Source organism: Agelaius phoeniceus, chromosome 2 (assembly GCF_051311805.1).
Source record: "Agelaius phoeniceus isolate bAgePho1 chromosome 2, bAgePho1.hap1, whole genome shotgun sequence".
Lineage (NCBI taxonomy): Eukaryota > Metazoa > Chordata > Aves > Passeriformes > Icteridae > Agelaius > Agelaius phoeniceus.
The window spans coordinates 88,226,690-88,249,172 of NC_135266.1; the positions used below are offsets into that span (position 1 = coordinate 88,226,690).

General features: G+C 42.0%; 1 protein-coding gene across 7 annotated transcripts in view; it reads right to left on the reverse strand.

The window, feature by feature from the left end:
• Positions 1-20,917, reverse strand: part of RIMKLB (ribosomal modification protein rimK like family member B) — a 50,592-nt gene extending 29,675 nt beyond the window's left edge. For 3 of the 7 annotated variants that reach the window (XM_077174130.1, XM_054627805.2, XM_077174131.1), the window contains exons 1-3: positions 20,534-20,698; positions 19,036-19,534; positions 12,773-12,993 (exon numbers count right to left, since the gene is read on the reverse strand). In XM_077174130.1, the coding sequence (XP_077030245.1) occupies positions 12,773-12,947 (175 nt within the window). In that variant the 5' untranslated portion in view covers positions 12,948-12,993; positions 19,036-19,534; positions 20,534-20,698. Of the gene's footprint in view, positions 1-12,772; positions 12,994-19,035; positions 19,535-20,533; positions 20,700-20,740 lie in introns of those variants that run through there. The other 4 variants (XM_077174129.1, XM_077174132.1, XM_077174133.1 and 1 more) reach the window with 4 other exon arrangements.
• Between the last annotated feature and the right edge of the window lie 1,566 nt (positions 20,918-22,483).

The window sequence follows — 22,483 nt, forward strand, 5'->3', positions numbered from 1 at the left end:
GTGCAAGGAATCTGAAGCTCACAAAAAATAATTTCATTATCATAACAACCAGCTGCCTCTGCCACTGCAGGCTCAGCCAGGCTCACTAGTGCTCCCTTCCTACTTCATATTAAGAAAAATCTCAACTCAAAGCAGGGCATCCTGCCTGACCACAGAACTAAGAATGTAGTTCACCCTGTGAGTCTGTTCCTCATCCAGGAACAGAAGGCCCAACACTTAATGCTGATGTCCAAAAGTAATATATTACTTTTTTATATATATGAAGATATCCTTAACCATGAAAAAAGCCTGCAAGGCACCTCATAAAATATGAAATATAAACACTGAAAGCAGTGCTGTCAAAAGAATGCAAACTGAATTCCAAGAATGGAATAAGCCAATTTCCAGAGTAGTTGAGTACAATAACAATGGGGACATGCCAATTCACATATTCATGAAACAAGTAAAAGAGAGAACAAGGTATAAGAGCAATTCCCCCAGGTATTCAGGTAAAATTCCTTGGTCTCACTGACAGAATACACATTATCTTCAAGGTAAATTTATCCATGGACTACTATTCAAAGACAAGAGTATTAGGTCACCCAAGTAATTAGTTATCATTCCAGCACTCCTGGTTTCCCCTACATCTACATTTTTCAAAACCTGGATAGTAAATAGTGTTGATGCATCCAGCACAGTCCCTATGTGCACATACTTTATTTACTAAGAATGTAGGTATTCAATATTACATTCAAAAGCTACATTAAGAGAAAACTATTGCAGCCACAAAGCCAAGCACACAAATGTTAGAAAAAGCCACAACTAAGGATATCTGTTGCACTGATCTACTACCCCACACACATACTGTCTTCAATTACACAAACAAACATTATTTTTCCCCACAGCAGATACCTAATGTGCACAGAAGGTACAGCACTCATTTAAAAAGTAGTGACTGAGGACTGTATTTTCTTTTACATTGTTTAGTGTGTAATCCATGGATTGATATACTGAAATCCTTGCATAAAACACATCACTGTTAATTTCTTCTTGAGTTTTACGTATTGTGCTTATCACAGTAATATGTAAGTCCTTCACAGTCATAATTAATTTTGATAACACCACAGGAAATCAGTGAATATTCTACTGATCTCCCATATGGGGGAGGGAAACCCAGAGATAAGTGTTGACAAAGGAATTCTAGATGCCACATTTGAGCCACCATGATTTCTCAGTTGCTCATGCTGTTCTGATTGACTTCATTTGTGGATCTAAGTATTCAGCTCTTTCACAAAGCTGATCCTATCATCCAAAGTCTGGGCACTCAGAAAATGCAAAAACATGCAATTAAAGGCAATTTCTGAGCAGTTCAATTTAAATCACTAGACTAAGATTTTTTTCTTCCAGCTATGTTCTGCTTCAATTGTCACAAATTTTGTAATCAAAAGGCATCCTACAAATTGTCCTCTCCACCATACTGCAAGTTACATTTCCAGAGCAGAACACCATGTACTTTAAGGAAGCTGACAAAAAAGTAGCAAGCAATTAAGTAATTTAAAATGTAGTAGCTGAAAACAAATACTCAACAAAGACAAAATTCCAAGTATGATTTTGCCAATTTCTAAGTTTAGGTCATTTGCTGCTGCTACTCATATGAGAATTTTATCCTCATACTTGCAGATAATCAAAAGCAAACTTCATCCCTTGACACCTAAGTAACACCTGACATGGTGGAATAGGATGTGAGGGTGAGACAAGCTTGCTTTGCTCAAATTCTCACTTTCCATTCATCCCCCCTCATAGAATTGATCCCCTTAGACATTCCAGTTAGTTTCCAAACCATGGATTTCTCCTACTGTCGTGTAATTTCTCTGACTGCAATTCTGAATACCACTGTAACCACTCACTTGCCTGCTTTGCCTTCAAACTTGTTTCCCATTTGAGTCTCCTTGTTCAGTTTGCAAGTTTAATCACAAAACCTGTGTTCCCACCAGTTCCACTCTCCTATTTCCTTCATGAGGGAAGCAACTCCTTATCTAGCAAGAGTTTCTCTGCAATCACTTCCTGCTACTGTTTCTTGTTCCTGCATGTTTGCCAAGTACACTGCCTTCACACCACATTTTTCTTCACTGGCACCTCAGTCCCCAATCTCAAACCAACTTCAATCATCTTGTCCCCATTATATTTGAATGGACCATTCAGGTCTTTGTGTCAGAGAGAAGAGGTAAAACCAATATGAAAGAAGATCCCTACTTTAAATTGTGTGCTCAGACCAAACTGTATCCTCCATCTCACTGCAGACAGAAGGCCACAACACCAGAGGAACTTTCTTTTCCATAATACATAGCTATGTTTCAAATGGTTTAGCTGTAAAGTTTAAACAAGTCTCTAAGATGCTTAACAGATTATTTTTTGAAATGGTAACAATTTGGGACAAATTTATGTCTACTTTCACTAGCAATAGCCACTTCAGCCAAACTGAGTTCCTGTTCCAAGCCTTTCTGTCCAAAAAGATCCTTACAGATTTGGGGTAAAACATTCTTTTTTCCTTGAAGAGCCCTCCTTCCACTGCATGACTTGGCAAAAAAAAATCACAAGACAGCCTCAAAGAGCCATTTAAGAGTCAGATGTATTATTAATAAGGAAGGACAAATTCTAAGCAATAAAAATCTGATGCAAAGGTTTAGGCCACTGTTATATTAAGATAGGTGATGTGAAACCTATTTGCAATGTCAAAAAAATCCTCATTCAATATTTTATCAGACATAAATACAACACTTAAAACATAATCAGTACTAAAACTCAAAATTTCCTTGCCCAAACTAGGTGAAGTAGCAGTTTTGTACCAGTGTCACCTCTCTGGCCAACAGATGTTTTTACTTTGTTTCATACATAAGACAGAAAGCAAAGCAATATGCTCTTCTTACTGGAAAGCAAGGAAGAAGGCATTATAAATTAGGACTTGTCATCCATTTACCATCTTGAGTGTCTCAAATTATACTTTTAAATAAATCCTGACTTTACCAGGAAGTAAGCATAACGTCAGGACATCAGCAATTTCAGCAGTTAGGTCAACCATTGAGATGTCAAAGCAAGTAACTTTTATTGGGGGTGGGGAAACCAAAATAATCTATTCATTAATTCAAGACCTTCACAGTACTATCTGGAGCATAACAAGAACCTTGGAAGAAGCAGCTTGACTTTTCACACTAGATTCACAAAGGGATTCTGGCACTTTTCACAGTAAGCCAAATTGGTGGTGAAGATACCCTTTTACCTCATCACTCAAGGACAGTTACTTGGATATGGGACCCAAATACTGACACAGACATCAGACCACAGAGCCCTCCTAGGCTGATCTCTCTCTGTATCATATCATTCTGTGTTACATAAAGCATACAACTAGCACGTCAAAGATGAAAATATTCCATCTCTAAGGTCAGGGCACGAACCTGGGAAGAAATATACTTGTACTTACTACTTCAACCAAAGACAGATGCTAAACAAGTCTAACATTGATGCAAATGCCCCAGACTCCAGATTCTATGTACTCACAGCTCTTTTCTCCACATGATGGATCAGTGAACTCCTGAGAAGGCTCAGCAGAGATGAACAAACATGATGTGCCTGTGAAGCTCTAGGAAATATGGGAAGTGACTGACCACAGCTGTGGCTAAGCAAGTTGACCTTATCATATGATGACTAGAGGGGTGGAGCACCCCTTCCATAAGGAAAGGCTGAGAGAATTGGGAATGTTCAGCCTGGAGAAGACTTTCAGGTGACCTAATTGCAGCCTTTCAGTACCTGGAAGTTGACAGCAAGAAAGATGGTGAGTATTTACAAGGGCACGTAGTGACAGGATAAGGGGGAATGGCTTTAAACTGAAAGAGCTGTTTGCTTTAGATATTAGGAGACAATTCTTGATTAAGAGGTGATGAAGCTCTGGCACAGGCTGCCTAGAGAATTTGTGGCTGCCTCATCCCTGGAAGTGTTTAAGGGCAGGTTGGACAGGGCTTTGAGGAGCCTGGTCTAGCAGAAGGTGTCCCTGCCCATAGCAGGGAGGGTGAAATGAGATGATCTTTAAGGTCCCTTCCAACTCAAACCATTCTATGACAAAAGAGACCAGAAGGTGGCTTTCAAGATAAAGGTTTGTAACACTTAGGAGACTGTTTGACTCTCAGTTGAGTGAATCAGTTGCATGTGTAAATGTTTGTCCAGGAGAGCAGCAAGAGCCTGAATGTCTCCCTAAGGTAACTAAACCAGCCTGGGGGAGTGTATCCAGGGCTCAGCCCAACCTAGAGGATAAAAACAGAATGATTAGCCAAGAGAGTTTTGAAGAGAGCAATGGGCTTGAGTTGACTTAAACCCCTGTATGCCTTCCCAGGGACTGGGAATGCCCAGTGTTGTGATAGTGAGCATATCAAAAGGACCTTTGCATTGCGCTCCAACAGCTCTGTCTATGCTCTATTTCTAAATTGCTTGTCAAACAACTCATAGCTGTATATTTTTAACAACTAAAGAGAACACACAGCTTTTTACAAAAGACTTCTTCTTCTGTCCTTGAAAAAACTTCAATTAAAAGGAAATCATCCCCCTCAAACTTCCCCAGCATTGTATCAACACAACAAGACAACTGACATGACACCTAGAGGATACTTTCAAATCAAGTTCTTAGAACTCGAGGGAAATATTTATTGATCTTCTGACTGCTGTGTTTCCCTACCAGATCTAATTATTCTTTAGACAGAAACTGCCAAGAAACAGGATTTGATAGCATGAATTTTGAGCATATCATTCATGGGTGTTACATTACAACTATTATGATGAACAAAATCTTTGACCCTAATAACTGTATCGGTGGAGTCCAACCACCTTCTCACCGAAAAAATCAAGAGCACTGGCGTACCTAGTCTTTTTTACTTCAGATCTTAACAAAAAGGATCAAATCACTAGTGTGTCTCTTCCAATATCCGTTCTTCCATGCTTTACTCACAGACGTGTCAAGATGGGTAACAAACACAGTAAGAGTCCCCAGCTCAATTCCTGCCCTATACGGAAGTACAGAGCAAGAAAACTTTTCTGTATAATAAGAAAGGTTTCCTACAAGTTAACACAATTAATTAGTGCAATTCAAGCAGGGTTCCTCTAACAACATAAGCAGAATATCTTTGCTGTCAGGTATTCTGCTCAAGTTGTCAGAGCTCTAACACATTCTGCTTCAACTTGCTTAACTTTTAACAAATAAAAAGGCATTTTATCACACTTTTAATCCTAAAATGGACTAGATTTTTAGAGAGATGGAAATCATATAAGCTCTACCATTCAAAGAATAATCATTATAAGGACACCATTACAGCTTTTTATGACATTGTAAATGTTAATTATTTACAATACAAGGAAATAAAAAATAATTGATCATTTCAGTAGCGACATTCTTTTTGTTGTTGTTATGCTCTTCATTCCACTCTTTCCATGCAGTCAAGGGCAGATACAAAAGGAAACTGTAATTCCTAAAACTGGTATTTCACCAAAATTCACATGTAAGAGTTTATAAAAAGAAGAAAAGAAAGTGACTTGTCCATGGACACTGGTACTCCTAGAAGCCCCTATCAATCCAAACACAGGTCTGCACACTGGAAGACCATCTCAATACTGGTCAAGGTTCAGAAGTATCAGTCTGTCTCACATTCACAATCACTGAGAATCAACTACCCATCATTCATAAATGGACTACTACCAGACTTGAGAAAAGATGGACAAAGTCAATTGCTTAAAGAACAAGTGATAAGGGTACTTCTCTGATCACAAATCTGGGAAAGCAAGCATATCCATAAAATAAAGTTTTTCACATCAATACTTGGGCTATCTTCTAATCTCTCCCACTCCAACACACAGTTTGCCCTTCTGATTTACGTGCTGAAGAACTGTTTGTGCAGCCATGCTGTTCCCTGACTCGGAGGGCTGATGAAGTCTAAAAAAAACACCTGCCACCAAGAACACACTGGTTTTAAAACTACATCAGTATGCAGACCCAGTTCACAATACAACTGCTCAGACAAATGTGCCAGCAAAACTTGCTTAGGTGACACAGCACTGGAACAGGGATTGTTGGAAAAGTCACACAGAAACCCCCGGCCAGTTAGACTGTCTTGTGAAATGTTAGGCTAATTTTCATTTCTCAACTAGGATGTATGGAAACACTTTCATCTTGCTTTTGTCCCTTTTTACATTGTTTATCATCCAGATGGTCACTCCTGAGAATTCTTACAACAATTAAAAATCTGGCAGTGCTTTCTGGCATTTTCAGATATGATGACATGCACGTATGTTCAAGATGATGTGCCCTACAAGTCTCATTTTCCTGGCTGGCTGTTCTAGAACACATGCAAATGAAAACCTTCAGACCTTAACACAGCCCTTTGAAATTAACATAATAAAATACCTCCCTGCAGAAACATTCCTACCCCTCTACCTTGCCAAGGTGGCTTTGGACTGAGCCCATATCTACAGCTGGTGACATACTGAAGAAACAGAACAATTTTGAGAAGATCAAATTCACTGTTAGCCTTTGTTATTTTAGCATCAGTTTAAGATGACAATCATTCACATAAGAATAGAAATCCCTGACAGGAAGGAAGAAAACTGCAAGAACACCCAGGATGGTTACAGAGTATAAATCCTTTCTTTCTATATGCATTGTAAGAAAGTTGTCTTTGGTGTCATAGTTCAGAAAAAAAACAAACCAATTCTTCTTAACATACATGGCAACTGTTGAAAGGCACTGTTATTAAAAGACGATAATAAAGCAAATGTTACTTTTTTTCTAGTAGAGATGTGTTTGTCTTGGGTATGTAATACTGGGGTGTCACATACTAGATTACACCCACCTCTAAACATAGCTACCATTCCAAAATCTCCTCTATATAGTCCATAGCTGCCTAACAGTAATGCTTACGGTTTTAGCAGCAATCAGACTGGAAGTGATCAATTTCCACAGTGAAAGAACATCAAAAATGAAGTTTCGAGTGATTCTAAGCCCAGCACCTTCCACAGCACAAAATCCACTTCATGTCTAACCACCTTCCAGTCCTTTGCACACAATGCAGTTCCTTCTCCTGCTCTCACTTGAGTCACAAACCAATTTCCCAACTCTGCAGAGGAAGTAATGGCTGCTCTGGCTGTAGTTAATAGCAGGAAACAGGCCAACTCTGCAGTGCTCAAAAAGGCACCTTGCCAAGGCTGCCTGCTTCTGTTCCATCACTCCCAAAGCCACTGCTGCATGCTGCAGGAAAATCTCTTACATTAAGGTGCACTGCTGGACTAACAAGTGCCAGGGGACTACTGAAACAATCAGAAGGAAGAGGACATGACTATGTTCCCTCTTGTATGATAGAAGACAGTCTTTAGGTGACTTACAAAAATATTAAGAGTTTTGATATTCTGATATGGAAACCATTTAATATACGTAAAAGTCCTCTCTTGCCATTGATCTAGCTGATTCAAAGTGGTTTTTTGTTTTTTTCTTACCATTATATGAAAACACAAGAATTTGTTATCCATCCTTACCTTTTTTCCCCCCAGCTTTCTATACTTTACAGAAATCTTTCAACTAAGTCAATTCCTCCATGTTTATTTCAAATTACGTCTAATCCAGTGTGTGAAAAAAAATCAGAGATCACAACTACTCATTCCTAGTTCAAACTAAATAAATGAAGGACAGATCATACAAAACAAAAGATTAAAGACTTAAACAAGACACTGCCTTCTATTGCAAAGTTCAGGCCCACACTGGAAACCCTAAATCAGATGCCTAAACCAGCATACCAACCTTTACCAAATTAAAAGAATATATCTTCTAAGTACTTCCTCTGCAGAAAAAATGAAGGTAAGAGATCTGTTTCCAGACGCTACCCATCTGACTTAAGAAAAGTCAGCTGACTGTGCACAATGTATGACTGTTTTAGAATACATGACTACTACACCCTTTTTATTCCTCACCTAAGCTGACCATTTGGTTTCACATTCCCAAAGGAAAAGCCAAGTAAGTCTTAGGAAAAGTAAATACTTTGTTTTATACTTAAGTCACTCCAGCATCTTCAACAGTTCAAAGTTCATCAAAGCCACTTTCCTTAAAACTATTTTCCTTCACAGGACAGTATCAGGAAATATGGAGATTCCAAAAATCTACAATAAAGGTATTGGTAAATTGCTGACACAGTGAATTCCAATTTCTGCTGTTCTGGTAGCAAAAAAATTTAATGAAAATATTACTATATATCATTTTAATGAGGGAAGGATCCAAATTTCCCTAACATTTTCTTCACAGAAGAATAATTCTTTAACTGTGCTGTCCTACAGGTAAGGTCTGGAGTCTGTGGGGAAAGGTACAACTCAATCCTAGACACAGGGAAGAAGAAAGAATATTCAGAACGAAGAGACAACCCATGGGTATGTTTTGTCTCTTGTCCAAAAAGTCCCCCTATAGGGTGGGATTTTCCTACCAGCTTCCCTCACCTCCACCTCATCTCACACTACTCACCCCTGCTCACAAGCTGTAATTTGTTTAGCTGCAAACTCCTCAAGCCTGTTACATCACTGCATTAGCAAGCTTAGACATATAGTTTAAAAGTACACATTTTGACAGGACTCACTGCTAAGACTTCAAATAAATGTCTAAAAAATGTCCTGCAGAGTTTGTTGCATTAGTTGCTATTTGTATTTGTATTTCAAATAAATATAGGAATTGCCAAACTAGATTAGAAAACTAGACATTTCAGTTTGTAATTCTTACATCTGGTAAATACCAAATGCCATGCACAAACAAAATAATCCTAAAGCTGACACAATCAGACATCTCAACCACAAGAAAATTCCTGCTTTGAAGTATTTCTGGAGCTATAGCTAAATCAACATAAATACAAGCCATTCCCTGAAAGAACAACCCCGTTCTTCCTTGCCTGTGTACCAGAGCTAGGAACTGTGTGACCACAAAAAGGGTTAGTGCAACAATCTAATCCAACAGAAAACTGTTAATTATTTGGTGGAGGTAATCTTCCATTGGATTGGCCAACTCAACTCGCACAAATGCAAGATCCTGCAAAGTAGCAGACAGAGAGAAGCTTTTTTTTTTTAATTATCTGAGGTACAACATGAAAGCAAGACAAGAGAGACATGAAGTCCTTTACAAGGCAAGCAGCAAGAGCAATGCTGGAGAAGGACAAGAGGAACACAGATGCTCCACTCGGCAGTAGATTGTCCTAGACTGGTTTAGTTTCATGAATTTAGCTCTTAGGAAACTTAGGCTACAGCTACACAGTGCAAGTTTAAATCAAACCAGCCCAGTATCACCCTCCACTTTTTTTCCACACATGCATTCTTGTCCATTCCTGTGCAACAATGTTGTGCATGTCTGATTCAGTAACCATCTCAGCACACTCAACCCACCAGAGAAGCAGAAAGAATTTATATAGCTCTACTCTTCCACTTATTTTTTCTCAGTTTTTCCCTTGGAAATCTACAGAGTACTACTGCCACTGTGGAAAAGATAAAGGAGTGCATGGCTTGGGTAAGCAGACACCTATTCAAGTAAGGCATAAACCACAGTTAATGTCAAAAAATACTTGTTGAACTTATTTCCAAAAGCGTTTAAGCATAAATCAGTTTAAGAATCTCCTTTTAGGCTAAAAAGGAAAAACGAATTCCACATCTTTTAACTTGGATTTACAATCACTTCTGGACTCATGCTGTGTTGATGTATCTAATGTGGATCTTGAGCTGCATACAGGTTCACCATGTGGCTGCTGATATGGGGCTTGTATGGGGTATTTGGGATTTTGGGTCATCCTGAGTTTCAGCTGTGAAAGAAAAGGAACTAGCAGGGATTGCTGTGCCTACACTGTTGGTTTGCTTTGGGAATCCAGCCACACTTCCCATCCAGCCCTGCAGTACAGCAGAGACCTGCCCCAAGGAGTGGCTGCTGCTGAATCCACTGAGTGAAACAACTCCCCTCCTTCCCCTTTCTCTTTGGCTATAGCAAATCCTATCACGTCTGATAGACACAAATTTTGTAAATCTCAGCATCACAAAAGCTTCTAACTTTGGCCTGGGCATCAGTGATATCTGCATCAGTGTGCTCTACTGTTAAGGTATAAGTCATGTGGTTTGTGGAAGGGACAATTTTCACATGTATGTATCCCATGGTCCTGCTCAATTTTCCTAAATTTAGAAGTGTCTTTTCCACTCTACCCCTGTGAAGTAAATAATTCAAGCTTTTTAATATCTTATACTAAATTTTTGGTCTCTGAAGTCTCCAGCCATGTTCCTGACAGTCAGCAAGTCCACAAGAAGGATTACTGACTCTATCATCTAAATACCAAATTTTTGAGGTTTTAAATAGCACCCTGTAGTATCCAACTTGACTGTGTAAATTTAACATTCTTCTAACAATTTACCTAAGAAATTGTCTTGGTATTAAAAGACAAAAAAAGCTCCAATCAAAGTGTGAATATATGGAAAAAAACCTAACTATTATTTCTTTCAGTACCATGCATTACCTTCAGAATTTGAGCCTTGAATTGCCAAGCTTTCAAGACAAATAATAATAGAAAAGGAAGCAAAAGCACACGATTATCCACTGAAGATATATTCTCTTCATCAACTCCTCTATGTCATAGAAAATTTTACTCAATCTGGATCCCTCACACAACAGTAGGTAACAAAAAGGGTACAGAATGCACTACCTCCTGGATTTTGTTACAGGATACCTTTTCCTAGGCCAACTGAGGTTTTTAAAAAGGAAAATTAAACACAAAGCTTTTGCTTGTGTCCTCTAGCAGAAATCTTTACCAAAGCAAAAGCTCTAGAAAAAACACAACTGGAAAATTAAGAGAGAAGATTTTTCATTGCTCTCCAAGAGAAAGAATTGTTTGATACAAGACAATTCTCACCCCTCAGGAAAAAAAAAAAAAAAAAAAAAAAAAAAAAAAAAAAAAAAACCACCAACACAATTAGACAGACCAGACTACTTATTAAAAAAAATTCTATCCACAATTTTTCAGCATTTTTATCTCACTCTTTTTCAAATGGTCAGTTATTTACATCATATTGAATGAATACTCTGTATGAGAATAATTTCCCTTTTCTTGTATTTTGTTCTAGAAATTTTCTTAATATTTCTTGTTCTTGGACTACACATTCTTCAATATTAGTTTTCCAACGTGCACCACTTTTATCATTTTCCTTGCAATAGACACAGTGCTAGGAGACATTAGACAGAAGAGAGCAGAAAGGTCCACAATTCACACTTGCCCTATTTCGTTCCCCAAAAATAGACAGAAGACAGAAAAGAAGAAATCACCAAGAAATAACAAACAGTACTGAAATGCTGAAGGACTAATTATGCATCTCAGAGACTGCAGCTACAGTCCACGATGGCTGTGTTCCCATCACACACTGTCCAAAGGAAAGCACGCTCAGAGCTCAGACTTTCTGACAAGAAGCTACCTTGATTTGAAGACATCCTACAGAATGTCTATCTGCGATAAAAATCATAAGACTCCTCTGATTAAAAGACAATATAGGTAAACAGAAGTTTAGAAATACCAGAATAAAAAATAGTGGATTTACCATGCATTTGTTTTTAGTTGATTGATTCATGCCAAAATAGGGTATAAATTCTGACCAAAGTTCTTCCCCAGAGTCAGTTTTATGATTCCCTTCCCACATATGATTACCCAAAGAGGAACAAGGTATACATGGCAGCCTCTTCTTCACAGCTGAGAGACTTTCATGTTTTCTTCCCACACAGAATTACTCTAATACAACTTTCAGAAATGTAATTCTTCCCTGGATCTCCAGCAATACATGTTTTTTGACTGATAAATGGGAAAGAGGAATGAAAGAGTTAAAGGTAAAAAAAACCCACTGCAATCTCCTTGCTTTAGGAAATCCAAATTAAAAAATGTTGAAACAGAAATAAATTATAAGTGTTACACAGCTTGACACTGGTGGTATTAGTATCTTCCCATCACATAAGCTTACTATCTACAGTAACATATAGTAAGTAATAAGATAGTAATAATCCTTTTACTTAACATTTCTAATGCAACTTAACATTTTACTTTTCCTTTTTAATCATCACAGGAAAAAAAAAAGCTAGAAGAAAAATAGAACAGAAATCTTACCATTTAGTTTAAATACTGTAAATTGTAGTAATAGCTCAAATTATTTGATGCACATACTTTATCAGCACTGTTCTTTTTTGGAATTCACATAACTCCCCATCCATACAGCAGCATGCTTTAGTTACATCACATTATAACCTCTAGTTCCATGACACTTTGTACTGTTCATTGAAAATTCCTTTTAGATTATTTCCAGTGTTTTCTATTTTGGAGCCAGAACACAAACAGAAGAAAAAAGTCCCTCTGAAACTCTTAAATGTGACCCACAAAGTTCAAGTACCGAAGTAAAAATTAAGCTCCATGATTTCTTATTAATTCAGGGGTCCTGTAGTCCTTACCCTGGACTCACCAAAATGAAACAATCCTCCTCTCTTTTCTGCAGAGGAAAGGTAAAAGTGGTTCTAATGCAAATTAGCAAACTGAACAATTATATTTGATTACCATAATACTTTCTAAAAAAACCTGTATGATGTACATCTACATGATTTAGATGATGAATGGCAGGTAGTCTGGCATACATGGGATTTGTTATTAAACAGTACCAATGCTCCATTTTACAATCTTTTTCCAAGTACCCTTTCAGCACCCTCCCAGCCTTAGTTCATTCTCACCAAGATTTCCATCCTCAATGGTCAGCACCACCTCATCCATCACCAAGGCCCGGAAATCCAGCTCCTCTTCACAGCACTTGGCCTTCAGGGCTCTCAGGATCTCCTGCTGAGGGTAATCTTCTCTGATGCGGCGGTCTGTTAAGAACCACAGCCTGGGAGCAACTGAACTGCACATCTTGGACTTGTCTTGCAACCTTCAAGGCCTCCTTCCAATGGAACTGCTAGACAGAGGAGAAGATGAGAAACTCTTTTAGAGTACACAGGCTCTTATCTTCATGATCCCTGCTGTACTAAGTCCCACTTCCTCTGCACAAGTCAGTCCATTCCAACAGATTTCCAACCTCCAAGAAGCAAAATAATGTCTACACCTACTCTGCAAACAAAAGTACCAACAACAGAAACAAATCCATTTACATTCCATGAACACTAAATGCTAGAAATTAGGTCTTGGTCCTCATCCCAGCTTTCTCCTCAAGAAGTACACAAAGATGTAACTGAAAACAATTTGAATGGCCACGTCTGAAGGCCAGAATTTCAGCTTCATGATTAGGATAACTCCTTCTACTGAAATAACTCTGCCCTTCTCCTAGGCACTGCTAAAAACCCAGTGACAGACTCGAGTCGTCTCTTTCCCCCACATATAGAACAGTAGAGTGTGATAAACTCTTTATGTTAAAAAAGCAGACCAGAAGAACAGAAATTCATTCCCACAGAATGTTCCAGGTAACTATTTAGGACTGTTTTGCTCTCACAAATATTTCACATCTGCTGTGAGATATACCTAGAACTAGATGAAGTAGTATCCAGAACACATAATAATGGAAAAACTAATGGTACAAGGAGCACCAAAAAAATGTCAGGACATTAACACACATGAAATAAAGCAAAATCTAGGCCAGAGTTTCAGTGGTAGCCCTTTCTTGGTTCAAAACACTTTTTTTAAATCACCTTTATATATAAACAGCACTAATGAATTCAGGCCCAAGAACTGAAAACACAGTTCAAATTGAAGAATTTCAATAGGATTAGAAGAGATAATAGCAAGGGACTGCTCCTTTTGCTTTGGAGTGCTTGGACAATTTTTGACTGAATATATTTTTACTGAATTATTTTTAAAGCTGTAAACCAGTTACAGGTGCATAAATGGACTACTCCTTTATGTTCAAGAAAAACAAGCCATGGTGTAGGGAACAGGAATTCTGGAGAAAACCAGAATGGTTTAAACTTTCCTATTAAAGTAAAGATGAAAAAATCATAACTTTCACCAATGTAACTGACATGAGCTCCTAGCAGAACTGAACTCTCAGATAGAAACAGAAATTTTGCCTGGTAGTCATGACTGCTGTCAGCAGACAATGTAAATATAAAACCACCTTTAGTATATAATTGCTATCACTTGATATCACAAAGAATTTTAGTTTCTGCAGCAGGTCTTAGGACAAAGGATTGTTTAGTTACAACCTTAAGAAACAGCTAGGTTTTTCTAGTATTAAAAAACTTTTTTTTTCAACCACAACAACCTTTTCTTAATAAGAAAACAAAATTTTAAGTGGACATTTTTATTCCTGGTACTGAGAACCATAGTAACAACACACAAAGACTGTGACTTTTTTTTCATTGATTTAGTAAATGAGGTGCAACAATAAAGCCAAGAACTACAGTTCTTCATACTAACAGACTGGAAAAAGGCAGAAGCTATGGAAACATGATCACAGATCCAGACCAGCCCTTCAATGCAGTCAAGATGTTCAAGGTAAAGCAGGAAAAAGAGCATTTGCTCTCCGCAGAAAAATGGGTGTGGGAGGTTATAAGGAGTATCTTTTGATCTCTTCAAGAACCTCTTTGTTCTTCAAAGCAGCTCGAAGTGAAAAGGACAAGATGAGGCTTGGGCTGGCAATGGCTGACATCTCTCAGACCCTGCCCCACTTGTGTCTCCCTCAACAATGCATGTCTGGACGCGGTAGTTTACAGGGAACTTCCTGGAACAACATCCTGTGCTGGGCGGCGGCACAGCCTGTGTTTCTGGGGCAGGAATGCCCCCGCCGCAGGCCCGGGGCCCGGGCACTGCCCCTCAGCGCTGCCATTTGCACAGGGGCTGGCCGGGCCCAGCAGCGCCACCTGCCGCCCCTGCCGGGCAGCGCCGCTCTGCCCCCGGCCCGGACGGGCACATCCCACACAACCGCGGGAGAACGCCCGGGGCATGGAAAAACACACCGCACACGATTCCTCAGCGTTAAAGGAAAAAGACATAAATCAGATACCATCACATATTTCTGCCTGCTTGGGGTTTTAGTTTGGGTTTCTGTGGTTTGAGGCTTTTTCCCCCTCAGTACTGGTTCTAACACTAATACAAGAACCAAGTATTTTCTCCCCATTTTTGCTTTCTTTGCCAATCTGCTTCAAATTTTCACAAATCTCTTCTCTATGTGGCCCCACCTCCACCCCCTTAAATACTCTATCACCTTTCCCTGACTGTCATTTCAGCACTTAATTCCTTAAAAGTCAGCTAATATCCTTCTCTTTCCTCCATCTTCTACTTTTGAAAGAAATTACAACATTGTCAAGAAGGGTCGTCCATATATCAATGAGGATATTAAACCAGCAGGTGTATAAAAATGCCTTGGGTATGGCTATTCATCTCTCTCCTAATACTACATCTCATTTGCTCAAAATCTTAATGGTTTCATGAATGTATATACAAAAGCTCCCATCTTACCATAAGAAAGGCAGGTAGCAATCTCAAGTCCGCAAGTAATGACTGAGAAGCTCACTTTAGAACAAGCGACAAGCCAGCAGCAGAGACAGAAACTAGCAGTCCTAAATCATGGATCCTTCACCTCCAACCCAATAGCATAATTCTCTTCTACCCAAAAGAATTTCTTTTTCTAACATTCTGCTCCTAAAACCAGAATATATTCATCAGTTTCAGTCTCACCTAATAATCTATTTTGATTGTGTAAGAAATCTCACATAAAAAAAACTTGCATTTACCCTATTAACCCAAATATCTTAAAAATCCCTTCCACATTCTCAAGAAAATGGTTTGTGGGAGGAAAGCTGGACTTGCAGTCAGATGCACAAAAGCATTATGCTCTGAATTTGGATATTACTGCCAGAATTCTTCCCTGAAAACCAGCTCCACCCATTTCAATCTAAAAGACACAGCCTCAGACAATGCTGGGTGTGCAAAGAATACTTCCTAATCCATGAGAGCATCTATTGCAAAGTAACTATGGTATATATAAGGGGAAGAGCAGATGTTTAAATAACTTCAAGATGGCCACTTCAAGTGCACTTTTCACTCAAAGCTACTACAGTCAAAGTAAGTACAATCTTTCAATAACTACTTCACAGATTTATGAAATTCGAAGGCAAAAAATAATCATAAACTTAACTGCATGTAGCAGACTGGGAGAAGGAAAAAGGGTGGTATCAAAGTAAAAGGTCTGTGATAAAAATCAAACTGTGTGTCACTCCAGCCAAGCAGACACTGCCACAACTGCTTCAGGAATACACTGCATGGAACAGATTCCTTGCAATTTACAGAGGGAATGAAAGCTCACCCCAACTTTCAGCTGTGGCACCCTTATCCTGCTTAAGCCAGGCCTTACTCCAGCAATCACACAGCAGCTTCCTTCCCTCCCCAGCACATGCAAACCTATTTCCTCCCACATTCCTTCAATCTGCAGTACACCTCTAGCAGCTGCTCTAACAAAAGCACTCACTGTGCTGCTTTTCTACTTTACATCATGTATGAATATGTTTTATTGAAATAACAGAGAATTCAGCCAATCAGATCAGCTGTCTAGAGAGATCTGGAAATCTTCTCTGAAGACCACTCTTTTTGCCTTGAAGGAGGTGTTCTCTTCAGAGAAGATTAGAGACCTCCCTCTCCCTCCAGGAATGGGAGATTAGTCTCCATGGCTCATTTACTCGTTCTCCTGTCTTCAAAACCCAAAAGTAGGAGAAAAATAGACTCGTTTCTTTTTCTTTTTCACCATGATGTATTTCCCTTAAGATGAAGCAAGAAACCCATTTTTAGGAGATACTGATTAACTCATGTATTATTGATAAATGCGTAAGATAAAAGGTATCTAGTATGCAAAAAAAATTCAATATTCTTTTTGTTCACGATGCAACTACTCAATGCTTTTGTAAATTAAAAAGTCTGGGTTGTGTCTTCCCTATGGGAATAATGAATGGAATCCCAGATGTTTATAGCATCAAGGATCAATGTGATCTAGCTATTCCACCTGCTCAAGCTGTGATCTGATGTTGCAGCACACACCCACTGCCTACAGTGGGATCTGGGACACACCTTAGTGGAACAGTTATTACCAGCAGCCCCTCCCAGAATCTCCCCTTTTTTAGAGCTTGGCTCAGACTCTCAGCTACAGCACTGTGCAGATAACACAAACTCCACAGTTTTCAGTGTTTAAAAGAGAGGTAAAACCTAACTTAGCATACCTCTAGGCATGTTTAATTCTTACATCTGAGATACCCACAATAAAAATCTCAGGGAATTGAGAAGGAATGAGCAAAAGACTGACAGGTCAGAACCACCATGGGAAAAGGAGAACTAGGAAAAACATTGCTCCAAGCACCCACCTCACTATGAGTAACATTAACAACACCATTAATGTTTATCCCTTAATACTCATTTTCAGAACAGTGCTATTCAAGCTGGAAAAGGTATTTTGACTTCCTTTTCATCATAAATTAGCTAAGGCTTGCAACTGAGTACACATTTCCAAAAAAACCAATCATCTCTACCATTACAGCAGCTTCTAGAATGGCTGGAAGGATGCATTTCAAGACAGTGAAGACCTAAGAATGGTTGGCAGATGCTTGCAAGTTACCTCCTTCAGGAGACACCTCAAGGCAGATCTGAATTATAAAGTCAATCTCAGATAGCAGACCAGTTAAACAGCTAATGAACAGTTGTCCAGCACATGACCCAGCATGTAATCCATCATACACTGTCATGGAAATCTCTGTCTCATCTTAATGAGAAGAGAGCAGTATCTGAAACACCCCAGAAATAGGACTTTGTATGTCATAGGGAGAGCAGGTCTGCAAACAGTTCACAGCTGTTTCGAGCATAAAGCACAAGTGATTTTTTTTTCCACACAAAGATACCAGAATGATGATCATCTTAAAAAAATATTACGAAATATGTATGGATGATGAATATATCACATGGTGATAGAGAAAAGAACTGACATCTTTAGAAAAATAAATCCAAGATAAGTCAACTCGTTCCTGACAATGCTGCTTCATGGTGATGCTTAAGGCCAACATCAAGAAAAATTCCTCTTTTATGTACCAGAAACTAGTTTTCCTAAGACTGTCACATAACTGTTTGAGAATCTTTGGAAAGAACACATTTTTAAAAGGTGAAGAATCTGAAAAATTAAAATATTTCTTTAAATGCATTTTATATAATATATTGAAAAGCTGCAGCACAATCTGTCCACTGCTGCTGCATTATCATCCACCCTCTACACATGCATCGGAGAACTGAAAGTCTCTGCAGGCAGGTGAACCCCAAGCACACCTCTTTGAAAGCACATCACAGTATTCACCTCCTTTTCCCTTTGAGATTTGTAGACTGCCACAGCCAAAGGACATGGGAATATATTAATTGTTCCCATTCATTCCCACCCCTGCAGACGGGCAACTGCACTCCCCATGATGGCTTTCATCTCCTTGTCTCCACCTTTGCACTGAGTGATGTTCAAGATGCTAGCAGCAATCCTCCCAGGCACAGCTGCCTCTGAAAGGCGGACATCCACACCCCCCATCTTTCCTGCTCTGTGCTCACGCTTGCAAGTAGAAGGCAAGATTCCTCATTCACACACCCCACTTCCCGGTCACCACCGAATAATCCATTCTCTTTCCTCCCTGCAACATGAGCCCAATACTGGTCAGTATCAGCCATCCTTCTACTTTGGTCTTGGTATTTTTTCCAACAACAGGCTCTCAGCTTTTTCACGCCCCTCCACTGTCCCTGTGTGCGCACGCACACCCGGGTGCAAATAAAACACACCATTTCCTCCCACATCAGCTGCTTTTCCACCTGTGCCAGGTTCCCCCGCAGTGTGGTACAATAATACCCCCTCTCCTCCCCGATCCGTGTGTACACAGCCAGTTTTCCCTCCTCCCTTCCCCCACCCCACAGTCTCCGTGCATGCCTCTCCCAGCGCCTGGAGTGGGGGAAGGGAAACATGCACTGCGTGAATGAATGGGCTGAAGAGACTTACCAGAAATTTGGTGAGGAAGGAGTGGAAGACGAAAAAGACACTAAAGATGGGTGTTTCCTTCAGCGTGCCAAGTGCTGCTTCAGTTCTGGCTCCCTTAAGGAGGTCACGTGTCTTGCTAGGTACCCCTTTCCTGGATCCTCTACTAACCAAAACGGGTGGCACGGAAGTCTCCTGGGTGCCTCCCTGCACTACACCCCAAAGGAGGGAAGGGTACTACTGAAGCTCCCAAAGCAAGCAAGCTATGATAGCGCTCTCCTGGTCCTGTCAGGCACTGTCTAGCGGATGCCTCTGGGACCAGGGTAGATTTCTGAGGGAGGGAAGGGGGAGTAAATGAATGTTTAAAATAATTCCCAAACTGTTCTCCCCTACGGAGCAGGGAAGGATGGGAAGGAGTAAAAAGTATTGGTGAAGAGCTGTAGCTTTCTATGTAAAAGAAACTCAATCCTTGTGTCTCTGCTTCCTCAGAACTAAACCCCTAAATGACTGAAGTCACCAACACCTAGGGAGGAAAAAAAAAAAGAAGAAACATCCCTATTAGACATAAACATACAAAGGCATGAAATAAACTAAATCCCAAAGGAAGAAAAGGTGCTATTCAAAACAGTAAGCAAAGTCAAAAGAAAATGATGACATGAACATAATTAGGGGAAATGTGCAACTTGAAGTATTTAACACAAATCACAGAAACCAATTCTAAGGGGGAAAAAGCCCACAAAGCTAAGCAGTTTGTCCTTTTACTTAAAAATGTACGTTCAATGGATAGATAAATCCGTACCTACAGGGGAACATATGAGGAAATTAAGTTTCTAAACCTACAAAAACTATTCCTATTTATTTGTGAGCCTTTAAACCTTTAAACATCTCCCCCAGAATAACCCTTAGGATTCAGATGAGACTGGAGAAAAGTACATTTCAGTTCAGAAGTGTGTATTCCTATGCATTAGGACCATGTACTCCCATGCATTAAAACCCACGCTGCCACAGAAAATAAACAGCGGTTTATAAACGATGACAAAAAAAAAAAGAAAAAAAAAACCCAAACCAAAATAACATGTCTAGAGGATGCTTGCTTAAATGATGGAATCAATCCAAGATTAACAGAGTGGCACGCTTGGAACACGGAGCCCCTGGTAAGATCTCAGGCAGTAAAGGCACCGAGGTGCCACCAGCTCTTTTTTAAACATCGGAAAACAAAAGGGGAGAGGAAACCTAGTTGGGAAGATCTTGTTGCCAGACCCAACGCCAGCCACACACCCCCTGGCTCCATCACGTGAAGATCAGCCCCCACAGCCACCGCCGATCCCCACGGACCCGTGCGGGGACGCGGCCGCCGACCGAGCCCGCGGGGCGGCGGCCCCCACCCCGCGCTCGCAGCGCGACCGACCCGCCCGCGGAACGCGGGTCCCGGGCCGGGGGCGCGGCCCCCCCGCCCCTCCCGCCCCTCTCCCCTCGCACCACGAGCGGCCGCCGCCGCCGCCGCTCCCCCTCCGCCACCCACCTGGGCGCCCCGGCGGGCGCGGCGGGGAGGCGCGGGCAGCTCGCCCCGCTCCGCGCGCGGGGGATGCAGCACAATCACCATGGGCGCAGCGCGGCGGGGCGGGACGGCTGTGAGGGGACGGTCCCAACCACCCCCCCGCCCGCCCCCTCCCCGGGCACGGCGGACCCCACCCCCGCGGGCTCGCGCCCGCTCAGCCCGACATCTCACCCGCCCCGGGCACCGCCGAGCCTGAGGGGACCCGCGGGGCGCCCACCCCCACCCCCTCCGGCACCGGGCCTGGGAAGGAGGGCGCGGGGCGACGAAGGCTCCGGGGAGACGCGCCCCTTCCTCCCCGCCGGCGGCGCGGTCCTAGAGGGAAGCGAGCGACGCGACGCGACGCTCTGCTCGTCCCCCCCACCACCACCCCGCCTTCCCCCTCCTCGGTGTCCCTCCTCCCCGCGGCTGAGGCGAGGAGGCCGCGGCTGTTCCCTGCACCGAGCCCCCCGCCCGCCGCCGCCTCCCGCGCTCGCTCCCGCCGCCTCACAGCGAAGCGGCGGCGGTGCCGTAACGGCCGGGCCGGGCTTGGCACGCGCGGGGCGGGCGCGGGGGAGCGCGAGGGCGGCGGCGCCGGGATGCCTCGGACCGGACCGAGCCGAACCGGACTGGACGGGCCCGAACCGGCTCGGCACGAACCGGATCGGCCCGAACCGGATCGGCCCGAACCGAACTGAACTCGTGAGCGGCGGCACCACCGCTGAGGTGGCTGAGGCCACTCCTGTCTAACGGCTGAGGCCTCCAACAGAATGGGTCAAGTTGGAAGGGACCGCAGTGATCGTCTGGTCCAATCTGCCCGCTCCAGCCAGCGATCCCAGAGCGCATGGCACAGGATTGTGTCCAGACAGTTCTCAAATATCTCCAGTGAGGGAGACTCCACAGCCTTTCTGAGCAATCTGTTCCAGTGCTTGGTACCTGCACAGCAAAGTTCTTCCTCATATTCAGGTGGAACTTCCAGAGAATCAGTTTCTGCCCATTGCCTCATGACCTAGTGGTTGGCACCATCAAGCAGAGCCTAGCTCCATCCCCTTGGAATCCCCCCTTTAGTTGCTTGTAGACATTGCTAAGGTCCCCTCTCTTCTCGAGGCTGAACTGGCCCCAGTCTCTCAGCCTTTCCTTGCAAGAGAGCTGCTCTAGTCCCCTCATCATCCTCATTCCCCCTCCAACCTGCTCCAGGAGCTTCATGTCTCTCCTTACTGAGGAACCCAGACTGGACGCTGCACTCCAGATGCAGCCTCACTAAGGCCAAGTAGAGGGGCAGGATCACATCCCATGGCCTGCTGACAAAGCTCTTCCTCATGCTCTTCCTCACACCTGCTCCTGCCCTTCTCCCCCACCCCAGACTGGGCTTCGGTCCAGCTCCAACTGCCCTGGGCAGACCCCAGCCCAGATCCTGCCATGCCCACCCAGTTGCTCCGTCTGTCAGTGCAGCAAAACATACAATACCTGTTGTGCTTGTTGCTGCTGCTTTGGCATGTGGTGTGCAAAGCCAGAACCCTTGTACTTCGTGTGACAGGTAAATGTGTGACAGAACCACCGAATCGATTTGGTTGGAAAAGACCTCTGAGATCACCAAGTCCAACCTATGACCAAACACCACCATGGCAGTAGATCGTGGCACTGAGTGCCACATCCAGCCTTTCCTTAAACACCTCCAGGAGCAATGACTCCACCACCTCCCTGGGCACATCTTTCCAATATCTAATCACACTTTCTTGTGTGAAAGTGAAGAAATTCTTCCTAATATTAAGCAGAAACCTTGTCTGGCACAGCTTAAGCCTATGTCCTCTCACCTTATGTCCTGTGACATGTCCCCCATGCCACACATCATACAGCATCATGTGCCTGACATACCCAGCGTGTAGCCAGGGCTGCACCATCCCTTGCTGCTGTCACTTCTCTAAAATAATTGCTGGC